Source organism: Poromitra crassiceps, assembly GCF_964638095.1.
Source record: "Poromitra crassiceps genome assembly, chromosome: 16".
Classification (NCBI taxonomy): Eukaryota; Metazoa; Chordata; class Actinopteri; order Beryciformes; family Melamphaidae; genus Poromitra; species Poromitra crassiceps.
In genome coordinates this window covers 13,563,595-13,576,089 of record NC_139645.1, presented here as the reverse complement: position 1 = coordinate 13,576,089, position 12,495 = coordinate 13,563,595, and the positions used below count along the sequence as shown (strand labels likewise).

The 12,495-nt window shown below is 50.2% G+C and overlaps 2 protein-coding genes across 2 annotated transcripts in view; one reads left to right on the top strand and one right to left on the bottom strand.

Annotated features, from left to right (window-relative positions):
- Window positions 1-12,495, bottom strand: part of LOC310791460 (ankyrin repeat and BTB/POZ domain-containing protein 2-like) — a gene marked incomplete at both ends in the record, with an annotated part of 49,182 nt that overhangs the window by 23,131 nt on the left and 13,556 nt on the right. The window lies entirely within an intron of this gene.
- On the top strand, window positions 3,747-12,061 carry LOC310791088 (uncharacterized protein; the record flags this gene model as incomplete). The annotated part of the gene is made up of 2 exons (XM_083652793.1): window positions 3,747-6,047; window positions 11,951-12,061. The coding sequence occupies 2 exons, from the start codon at window positions 3,747-3,749 to the stop codon at window positions 12,059-12,061; spliced, it is 2,412 nt and encodes an 803-aa protein (XP_083508919.1).

The following is a 12,495-nucleotide window of genomic DNA, read 5'->3' as shown; positions in this document are numbered from 1 at the left end:
CTGAAACTAATATTTTCTGACCTGAAACATCTGAACAGTAATTTCCTTCAATATAACAGCACCCCCACCCCCCCTCTACTGCAAACTACTCCTCCGTGGCTGTGTCATGATGTTGCTGCTCGCTCTGAGTGCTGCTTGTGTCAGGCGAGTCTGCTGCCTGGATGGCGGCCGCTCGTCGGGGCAGTCTGGATCGGGCTCGCTCGTTTCTGGGGTTTCGGTTGTGAGCTGTGAAGCTGCGTCCGACTCTGGGCTTTCTGGGCTTTCTGCTGCCCTGCGTGCCCCACCCCCCTCCTCCTCCTCCTTGGGAGTGTCTCTGGGGCTCTGCTGTGTTTGCTCTCGCTCTGCTTTTGCTCTGACTCTGCACTGAAAAGTGCGCTGCATCCCCCCGCTTTTTCAGCTGAGAATAATGTAACTTTTCAGAAAGACGCTGGTGTCGACAACTAAATCATATGGAGGGGCTATTGCAGCGGAGACGGAGGGGCTGTGGCAGCAGATTGACTGCTGTTCACAGGCACAGCTAACGTTATGCTTCATGCATATCGATCGATGCGATTTCCGTTTCCTCATGACTTCTTCTCTCTTTTCTCCTGGCCTTTCTCTAATCTGGAGAGCACTGTCGCCACCTAATGGATCGGTAAAATAGGTTATACACATTCAACATGCCCCAAAATCTTACATGAGATGGATCTGGCTTTGATCCACGTCCCACCGTCAAAAAACGCAATTGACGACTTTAGTCGTCTTTGGCACTCAACGTTACTAAAGCAATTGACGACTAAAGTCGTCATTGGCACTCAATGAGTTAAAGTCCTACTTTTACTGCAGTAGAGTTTTACAATAGTACTTTTACTTCTACTTAAGTAGAATATCAACAAAGTAATAGTAGTTTTACTTTAGGACATTCGAGTATTCTTTCCATCAACACACACACACACACACACACACACACACACACACACACACACACACACACACACACACACACACACACACACACACACACACACACAGGCAGCACACACCAAGGCTACTTCACACTCACTCAGCCGCTCAGCGCACGTGTGAGAAAATACTACTCATGTGTGGAGAAACAGTTATCTGGATCTTTGTTCTAGGGTTTGATGATTTGAAGGCAGATAAGATACATTTTTAACGGAAGAGACTGCCAATAGCCAACATTTTGTGTTGATATTCAACATTTTGGCATTTGACAATTGTTATGCCAAACAAGTCCTAGCTAGGGGAAGAGGGAAGGAAGAAGACACGCTTCCTCCGATACATGTGCAGTTGCCAGTCACTTCTTTTCACCTGACAGTGTTAGTTAGTTATGTTTAAGATTAAGTTATCCTTTATTTATCCCCATGGGGAAATTCATCCTCTTCATTTGACCCATCCTCTAGTAGGAACCTTCCTAGAACTAGGAGCAGTGGGGCAGCCGCAGTGCAGCGCCCGGGGACCAACTCCAGTTCTTTTTGCCAGTGCCTTAGTCAGGGGCACTGACAGGAGTATTAACCCTAACATGCATGTCTTTAATGGTGGGAGGAAACCAGAGCAAACCCACACGAACACGGGGAGAGCATGCAAACTCCACACAGAAAAGACCTGGGACGGACCGGGGTTCGAACCCGGGACCTTCTTGCTGTGAGGCAGGCAACTAGAGCTAACCACTGAGCCACCGTGCCGTCAGTGGAGCGCTTCACCGGCAGGACGTGACGTAGCACGTGGGGAGGATCACGCTATTCCCACCAGTTCCCTTCCGCGCCGACCAGGCGCCCCCGACACCCACAGGGGCCATTAACATGAATATTAACGTTATACTGTTGGGTACACATCAAAAACGTTAATATTCACATATCTAGAAACATGATATGCAACAAACTTACCTTAACTTAACTTAACTTAACTTAACAATATTAACAATGCACACATTTTATTCTGGCAACCTGGGCTGGAAAGAAATGTTTCAGTTCCCGGGGAGCGACCAGACTCCAGGTTCAGCAGTTCATTGGTATTGATCATCATCATCAGCCAAGCTGCTGAGGAACAAGTATGGTATTCATGACACAAAACAAGAGGGCAGTCTGCTCTGATGCCTGGACAAAGCACAAATGGCTGTTTTCTTCTTAATCCCTACCTGTGTAGTGTAACCCCTCACCCCTCACCTCAGGTACTGTGTAGTGCAGTGATACTCAACAACGGGCGCCCCCTGTGTGGCCCGCGATGGAATTGCAAAAAGAAAAAGATTTCTTTTTTTCTTTTTCTTTTTTACAGTGCACCTGAACGCAACATGCAAGATACCCGCTGAATAAGTGTCCAAATGTTCATGTCATTCTGGCCAATACTCCACTTCTGTTATAGCATTTCAGTCTGGAATATGGAATATCTTTCAATAATCTATGATTTAGCTGCTAAATTGTCAAATACCGCCGTCTGCTCGCTACCCAGGCAGGTATGTACTTAACCTAACTAACTATCCGGTGTGCACAACATTGTCAGACTAAACTCCGGCTGACACCCCAAAAACCTACAATCCGCTACAGAAAAATGTATATTATTTGTTTATTAACTGGCCCCTGGCCTTCTATAATTTCACAAAAGTGGCCCCCGGGCAAAGCAAGTTGAGTATCCCTGGTGTAGTGTAACCCCTCACCCCTCACCTCAGGTACTGTGTCCGACACTGCGCTGCTTACTTTCATAATCACACGTGATTAAGTCGTTTCCTTTGACTCTCTGCTCGCGTGTACGTGTGGCTGAATAAAAACAAAAGTCCACACACGCACACACACACACACACACACACACACACACACCCTCCATCCATCCTAAGAGAAAGAGAAGGTGTGTGTGTGTGTGTGTGTGTGTGTGTGTGTGTGTGTGTGTGTGTGTGTGTGTGTGTCCAGATGAAAACAGAGGCACAGTCACCAAGCCTGACACAACAGCTCTTTTCTGCCGTGTGGTATAATGCTGCAACTGTTTGGTCGGGACAACAGAACCATAGAGGGGCACGATGGTGTGTGTGTGTGTGTGTGTGTGTGGGGGGGGGGGTCAAGTCAAGCCCGCAGAAAATGGGGGTCAACGTTAAGGTCAAGCCATCCAGGCTACATCGCTCTGCAAAGCCAGGAGCAGCAAAATGCATTTGAGAAACTGCACCACAGAAGAAGACGAATCAAAGTTTATATCTTGCAATAACAAAAGTGTTTGTGATACACTTTAAGTGTTTTAAAGTGATTAAACAATTCGTACGATTTCCATTGCTGCACAGCAGCTATAATTATTACTACTATAATTGGTGGCGCGTCCGTCCGGAGTTGCACGGCGCTCCTCCGATGCATTGCTCCGATCACCTCCAAAATGTGCAGAAACACTGCTCAGGGAGGTCTGGCATGATTTCGATGTAACCAGATGACACCTATGCATCACAGATGTAACTTATTCATAGACACGATAGTGATGAGGATTTAATAACCGGTGATGTCAGAGAGAGCATACACATTGAAACATCAGTGACTCAACAGTGACATAATTGGTGATGAGGATTTGTGACATCACTGATTATGTCGCAATGGCTCTGTGCATAAGTAGAGAAGGATTTATGATCTCACTGATGATCACCACGCCTCTCTGTCCGCAGTTGATTTGTCATAGACACCGATGATGTCATGGACATTCTCACATCAGCAGCGATGTCATCGGTGATAAGTATATAAGGGTAGGATCGCTAAGCTGAGACAGGTATGTCAAACAATATGTATGAAGAAAAAGCAAGTTCAGTCCTTAATGAGCTGCGTGTGGAGGGGTCACTGTGTGACGCGGTGATCAGAGTCGATGGCGTTGAATTCAACACGCACAAGATCATCCTCTGCACCTGCAGCGAATACTTCCGCTCTCTCTTCACCCAAGGCTTGACATCCAAGGACAACATCTACGACATCCCCCACCCTGTGTCGGCCAACATGGTGCGACTAATCATAAAATACATCTATATCCGCACTGTCCACGTGACCAAGGGCAACGTGAAGGAGCTGTTGCAAGCAGCGCACTACCTCGGTGTCATGGGCGTCATACGCGCCTGCTGTGAATTCCTGGTGGCGCAGCTCTCCCCGGAGAACTCCATTGACACCTTTAAGGTGGTGGACCTCTACTGCCCGGACCTCAGTGGCAAGGCCTTTCTCTTCATCCTGGCCAACTTTGAGGAGATCGCCACGGTCTCCGAGGAGTTCCTGGAACTCTCTCTGGAGCAGCTGGCGGACATCCTGGGGCGGGACGACCTGAACGTGAGGCAGGAGAGCAGGGCATTTGAGGCCACGCTCCGCTGGATCGCCCACTCGCCTGAGGAGCGTAAAGGTCACATCTCCGTGCTGCTGCCCAAGATCCGCCTGGCCTTGATGGACACCAACTACTTCATCAACCAGGTGAAGAACAACAGTCTGGTTAAGGAAAATGCGGCATGCACGCCGGTCATCATTGAGGCGGAGAGAGCCATGCATGATGTCACCGCCAACAGAGACATCGATGCTAAGGTGGCCAATCTGACTCGCCCGCGCCTGCCTCATTGCATCCTGTTGGCTATCGGAGGCTGGAGCGGCCCCAAACCAACCAGTGAAATTGAGGTATATGATCCCCGTGCCGACCTCTGGGTCGATGTAGCAAACCTTGAGGACCCTCCCCGGGCTTACCACGGCACCGTTTTCCTCGATGGCGCTGTGTACCGTGTTGGCGGTTTCGACTCCGTTGAGCAGTTCAGCACTGTGCATAAGTTCGACCTCTGTACCCGCACCTGGCAGGAGGTGGCGCCCATGCGTGATAAACGCTGCTACGTCAGTGTGGCGGTACTGAATGGCAACATCTATGCCATGGGAGGCCACGACGGACACAACCGGCACCACAACGCCGAGCGCTATGATCCTCAGACCAACCAGTGGACTCTGCTCGAGCACATGAACGAGCGGAGGAGCGACGCCAGCGCCACGGTGCTCCACGGCAAGGTGTACATCTGTGGCGGTTTCACTGGGGAAGTTTGTGTCGATACAGCTGAGTGCTACAACGCAGACACCAACCAGTGGACGATGATCGCCCGCATGAAGAGCAAGCGCAGCGGCTTGGGCGTCATCGCCTACGGACAGCGCGTCTACGCGGTGGGCGGCAACGACGGCACCAACCGCCTGACCAGCGTCGAGGCCTACAACCCGCTGACCAACACGTGGAGCGCCATGCCCGCCATGCTGAGTCCGCGCAGCAACTTTGGCATCGAGGTGGTGGAGGACCAGCTGCTGGTGTGCGGCGGCTACGACGGCAAGAGCACCTGCAACAGCGTGGAGTGCTTCGACAGGCACACCAACAGGTGGCACGAGGTCGACAACATGAGGATCTCGCGCAGCGGGCTCAACTGCTGCGTGGCACACGGGCTGCCCAACATCGCCGAGTACGCGGCACCTCGCGACGCCCTGGCGGGCAGGGCCCCGAGGCGCGAGCGGGGCAAGGGGGAGCCAGTCGCCGCTCCCCTTGACGCGCTCCCCTCGGAGCTCCCCTCCATGCTCCCCTCCATGCTCCCCTCGGAGCTCCCCTCCATGCTCCCCTCCATGCTCCCCTCCATGCTCCCCTCCATGCTCCCCTCGGAGCTCCCCTCCATGCTCCCCTCCATGCTCCCCTCGGAGCTCCCCTCCATGCTCCCCTCGGAGCTCCCCTCCATGCTCCCCTCGGAGCTCCCCTCCATGCTCCCCTCCATGCTCCCCACGGAGCTCCCCTCCATGCTCCCCTCGGAGCTCCCCTCCATGCTCCCCTCGGAGCTCCCCTCGGAGCTCCCCTCCATGCTCCCCTCGGAGCTCCCCTCCATGCTCCCCTCCATGCTCCCCTCGGAGCTCCCCTCGGAGCTCCCCTCCATGCTCCCCTCGGAGCTCCCCTCCATGCTCCCCTCGGAGCTCCCCTCGGAGCTCCCCTCCATGCTCCCCTCGGAGCTCCCCTCGGAGCTCCCCTCCATGCTCCCCTCGGAGCTCCCCTCCATGCTCCCCTCGGAGCTCCCCTCGGAGCTCCCCTCCATACTCCCCTCGGTGGGAGCATGGAGCGACTTTTTCATGCTCTCCTGGGCTCCGTTTTCTAAATTATGGTCCCATTTCGAGTAAAAGAGCCGATAAAAATTATAACTTTGGGGGCGGGATTTTCTTTGATTTACACCAGCCACAGGAAACCAGATGATTCCAACCAGTTGCCAAGGCAGGCTAGCTAGCTAGCTAGCAACGTAGCCAGATATTAAAAGTAAAATAACAGAAACAGCGTTACCCTTATGATATTTTAATGATGTTAGTAGACACACGTAACAGTATAGATCCCCGTGATGAGGTATGTTGATCAAAAGAACACCTAAAACGCTATATCAAAATCGGGTTTTAGTGGACGGGCAGCTCTGAAGTTGGGGCTTCAGAGCTGATCTGCGGCTAGCTAGCTAGCAACGTCCCCAACATCCCCGTGATGAGGTATGTTGATCAAAAGAACACCTAAAACGCTATATCAAAATCGGGTTTTAGTGGACGGGCAGCTCTGAAGTTGGGGCTTCAGAGCTGATCTGCGGCTAGCTAGCTAGCAACGTAGCAACAGTATAGAGCCCCCGAGGTCTGTTGATCAAAAGAACACCTAACGCTATATCGTTATGTAATGTGACTTGTGACATGATCACCACATTTCAATAAATATAACGTTTTTGCACATTTGAATGCTGCTGGTCGTTTGTGTAACGCTGTATATATTGGACATTTAAAGCTGATACACAATTGTGTTGAGGTAATTCCGCAAAGCTCAGTTAAAAAATATAACGTGTAACACCAATGGAAGGATGGGTAGCATTAGCTAACGTCATCCAGGCTATAAACGTAAGGCTGTTATGAAACGCTGATTCAGACGTTACAATAATATGACATAATATGAGCCAGTTAGCCTAGCTAGAGAGAGTAATTTCAGACCACCAGATATCACCATATTTCATTTCAATAAATATAAAGCATTCGTTGATTGAAGCAGACTCAGACTGCTGGTCGGTTAAGTTTCTCCGTCGTCCTGTCCTCTGGTCCAATCTTCGGTTTGTGTTCACTCGACATCAACAATCTTATACATGATAATATACAACAAGGCTATCTTTGTTGACAATGTTTATTGACAAAAGCATTAAAACAAGCAAATATAACAATATTCTCCGGTCACTGGCAGATACTAGCTACAATTGTTCAAAGCAAATCTCTCATGTCAGCATTTGGCTTGTGTGTTATTGCAATTTCCTATGTTATTGCAATTTCCTATGTTGAAACAACTGATCAGCAGTAACGTGTATAGTTTAGCGTTAATCTCAGGAGAACAGAATATTATAGCTTTGATCTTCACAAATCATGATCCTCTGTTGTGTGTCCCATCTGGTACTGGACAGCAGCTACCCCTGGAAGAAACGAATTAGACACTGTTAATCACTGTATAACGTTAACGTTTGCTTACCCAACACTACGTGCGATTGGTAAATACTGTAAATGCAGAGGTGGATAAACTATCCAGAGGAGTTGAACCCCCAGCTTGTTCCCCCTCATCTAACGTTAGCTAGATATATAACGCTATAGCTGGTAGATCATATGAGTATGCTTTGAGTCTGCCTCATCTCAAAGAGGTAACCTAGGTAAACAGAACTGCGTTTGTTTTCTGTCTACGTCCGAATCTGTGCAGCATGCAATACTGTTTAACGTTGTATAACGTTAACTTATGCTACTCTAGTCTAACGTCCTCCTGTAATGACAAATGGACATGTAGCTAGCGTTAATGTCATGCTATGCAATTAGCGTTACGTTAGAAAATAAGATTACCTCGATTTTGTGGAAGATGCAAGCGGCAGGCTGGTGACGCCGCGTGAGGTCTGGAGGAAATAATACTCTGGTTTTTCTTCGGGCTATTGTATTCACTGTGACAGCAATGGAGCAAGGCTAGCAATAGCAACTAACGTTAGCAACATTTGTTAGCCAAGCTAACGGCTAGCAGGGAAAATAACATGAACAAGATGGATGCCGTGGCGGAGGAAACCCTCCCCCGAGTCCCGTCCACGCTCACGCCCTTTCCTGTTTTCCCGGCTCCAGGTTTGAACAGATTTCCCACAATGCAACAGGAAAATCCATTCATCCAATCAAACGAAATCAAACAATATCGGGAAGTGAGCTTAATTTTGCCGTGTCAAAAACATATAGCTCAGTTGGTCCATATATTGTACTGTCCATGATTTCTCCCCACAAAAGTTTGATAGCCTATCAGTCAGTCAGCTCCTATCCTCTCCGCAGTGGGGACGCACAGTCACACAACACTGCCTGCCTCAAATGGCTGCCTCACACAATAGAATTGGCTGCATCACGTTAGCGACAAATCTGGAGACTTCAAAAAACATGCCGTTTTAACGGAGTCCATTCCGACAACGAGGGGTGGCAATGTGCCAAAAATGAGCGCTTCGCCTTTGTTAGGCTACATAAAGCCGCCCAGTCAAAATAGTGGTCGGACTGTCGTCAATCACTGTGGGTGATTTATTTTACAAGTGGCATTCAAGTCATATGACTAGTTTTAAATGTATTTCTCCCCACAAAAGTTAGGCTTTTTCTGACATGGGAGCAAGCAAGCAGCGCAGCAGTAAGCGTCCCTCCTGATGCACTGGACCTGGCTGCCTGCAGCTGAAGCGCGTTGGGATCACACGGCCAAACAATTCAAGCCGTTTTTGCAGCACTTGAGGAAACCGTGAGTTTGCTCGTTGATATAAGCGATTGCCCGAACGATTCATTAATTAATAAACTAGTGAACGTGAAGTGAGTCACGAAGAGCCACACCCGCCCACTCAGACGGATCTGCGGATAATGACCTGCCACTGTTTAACATGAGCTGCGATTGCGTGGAAGCGGATCTTATACCGACGGTCGAGGTGAATAAGATACGGACTCGCGGGAGTGCGCGTAGGCCGGCTAATTGTTGTTTAACATGCAGGCCAACCGGCTAGGAGCAGGTTATAATACGGATTCCACTGCATGTTAAGAAGTGGCTATGGAGAGCTACAACAGTTGGCAGGAGGCAGACAAATGAGGCTCCTCGCCGCCCCCTGCAGGCAATATCACAGACAGTGATGAGGTCACAAATCACTGATGAGCTCATACAGTACTAGACAGCTCCACTGATTTAACTACTATAGTTAAATCAGGAGAGACTAGAGACCAGTGAATGAATACGATAATATTTATTACAATAGTGAATGAATGATGAATTACAGAAAATATGATGAGAATTAGGTATTGTTAATAGTCTTTGGTGCTTAGACACCACAGGGAGATATAGAGACAGAGCTGCATCAGCCATGAGCAGCAGCCAGATAGATCCACCTGTAGAGTCTAGATACTGGTGGTGGTGATGGTGATGCCTCTCCTTCTGAGGGTGGGGGGGGGGGGGGGGGGTGAAAAGCAATGTGATTGGCTTACAATGGAGGTATATGGGGTGAGAGGTGATGTGACGCTATGCTATTGGATAAAAGAGACCGGGTGGCAAACAGCTAATTATTCAATTGAAGTCCGGAAGTTGACAGGTTTATTTTGAGCGTGTGAGCAGATTTGAAGGGGTGGAGAAAATAAGAATTGAACTGAGGAAGCGTAAAGTGCAGATTATAGTCTTCCTGACTGAACCTTCGTTAGAACTCCATTGATGTCAACTACTACTATAGTGATGTCATAACACTGATTCAAGTCAAGTCAAGTCAAGTTTATTTATATAGCCCTAATTCACAAGCATGTCTCAGAGGGCTTCACAGAAAGTATGTCTAGCTAATTCTAGCTAACACACAGTAACAAGAATATACAGAATAAAGATAACATTTGCACAGTTGATAATATAGAAAATATAGGAATGAGGGGAGAGCAGAGGAGAGCGCAGGAGAAGGGAGAATAGCAGGGGGAATGTGAGAGAGTGATGGGGTGGGGAGGGTATAGGAGGTGGGGAGGAGCAAGAGGAGAGAGCAGGAGAGGGGAAGGGAGGGGAGGTGTGGGGGAGAAGAGAGCAGGGGGAGGGAGGAGGTGGGGAGAGAATGAGCAATATAGACGGAGGAGAGGGGGGAGGTGGGGAGAAGATAGGAATGTGGAGGAGGAGAGAAGGAGAGATGGGGGTACAGGGGAGGGAGAGCCAGGGTAGAGAAGCAGGGGGAGCGTCCCACATCCCCCCCCCCCCCCCCAGAGAGGACAGAGCGGAGGAGAGAACAGAGAAGGAAAGGTGGGAGGGTGCAGGGGAAGGAGTGCAGGGGGAGAGGGGGAGAGAACAGAGAAGGAGAGGTGGGAGGGTGCAGGGGGAACGCGGGAGGAGGAGGCGGGGGAGGGAACAGACCTCTCCGCCCCCTCCTCCCCCCCCCCCCCCCCCCCCCCCCCCCCCCCCCCCGAGAGGACAGAGGGGAGGAGAGAGCAGAGAAGGAGAGGTGGGGGGGTGCAGGGGAAGGAGTGCAGGGGGAATGTGAGAGAGGGGAGAGGACAGGGAGGAGGAGAGAACAGAGAAGGAGAGGTGGGAGGGTGCAGGGGAGGGAGAGCAGGGGGAACGTGGGAAGGGGCGGCGGGGGAGGGAAGAGCATGGAAGGAGAGGGTGCGGGGGGGGGGGGGGAGTGGGAAATGTGGGAGAGTGGGGAACAGGAGGGGGAAGAAGGGAAAGGAGCGGGGGAAAGAGAAAGAGAGGGGGGGGGGGAAGATCAGACAACTGACTACTCTAAGCATTAACCAGAGCTAACTGGGACATAGTATCTAGCTAGTCTACAGCCTAATCTGGCCTATCCTACTCTGCTCTAGTCTGATCTTTGCCTGAACACTAACAGGTCAGCCTTAGGCTGTAGCTAATCTATCGCCTACCTAAACTGTTCTAAACCAACCGGCAGCCCTCGACCAGTGATGAAGAGCACCGATGCCCCCCGCCCCGCCCCCCCCCCCCCCCACATAAGGCGTGGGAGAGAAGGCCGGGCCGGGACACAGCGGCGTCCCCACACCCCCAGTGAACGCAAGAAAACCTTTCCACCAAATGGATTGCCCCAGTGACTTGGCTTGGCTGAGGAGGAACCTTGTGAGGTCGTTGTGCTACAGGGGCCCAGCAATGGTCGCCTGGGTAAGCCCACCCCCCACGCGACCCGCTCCCAGACCCGCCCCCAGCTAGTGACTGGGAACTGGGAGAGCAGGCCACGCAGGCCACGCGGGCCCACCCAGGCAGTGGACCCAGCGGCGGACCCCCATCCGGGGACTCCCCTCCGAGACAGGCCGAGAGATGCCGGGCTAAACCATGAACAGAGTTTTCCGGCATTGAAACTCTGTAAATGGTTTTACAGCAGTGATTGATGATTTCATCAATCACTGCTGATGTCACAGACAGTGATGATAAATCACTGAATGACTGGGCACAGCACTAGTATAATGTTGTCATATAATAGTGTATAATAATAATAATAATAATAATAATAATAATAATAATAATAATAATAATAATAATGTGTTAATGCCAGATAATAATGTAATATTATATCATGTTAATGTCAGATAATAGTGTTTAATATGTTAATGTCAGATAATGAATGGTAACCAAAGGACTAACTCTGCCAAGATGGCAGCCCGTTGCCCCACATGTCGACACCCATACCGTACATCGTGGCACCAAACAGGAGCTCGGGGAGGGGGGGGGGGGGGGGGGGGAGCGCTACCACCTGGTAACAGCTGTGTGTAGACTGTCAGGGCTGTGGCCAATGCTATAGCCAAACCAAAAATTAGCCAATTTCAACACTCCATTGCCATCTAACAGCAGGTTCTTTGGTTTCAGATCCCTGTGTGGGAAGGACCCGGTTGTAGTGCATGTATTGCATCCCCTGTAGAGTGATGGGGATGTAGGCTTTGATGTTGGCTGGAGTCAGCACTAGGCTGGTGTCTTTGATGATCACCTCCAGATCTGTCTCCATGAAATCAAACAACCAGACAAGGCAGATGGTGGATTTGTGTTCAAAGGCATCCAGGAGCCCAATGACATTTTGTGCGGTGCAACTCTTGCACTAGTTTGATCTCTCGAAGGGCAGTGCTGTCAATACCATCTTTAGCCTCGGTCCAAACTTGATCTTCTGTTGTTGTTTTTGTTTTTGTTTTGCCTTTATTTGATAGGACAGTACGTGCTAGACAGCGACAGGAAAGCAGGGAGGGAGAGAGGGGAAGACATGCAAGCAAACGGCCGCAGGTCGGATTCGAACCCTGGTCGGCTGCGTGAAGGACTAAGTCTGCTGAGTCTGTCTCGTGTAGCAACTAGCTAGCAGCTAGCGGGTGTAGTTCGGTCAAAGGGAAATAGTCCCTCCATGAAACTGCTCATAACAAGGTCTGTGGATTATCTTGAGTAACGGGCTCATGATTTCTGGAAAGAGACACTGCTGTTGAGTTTATCAAATGTATTTCTTTGGCACTTTGAGCACCACAAGCCAAGTTCCATCCGGGTCCATTGTATTGG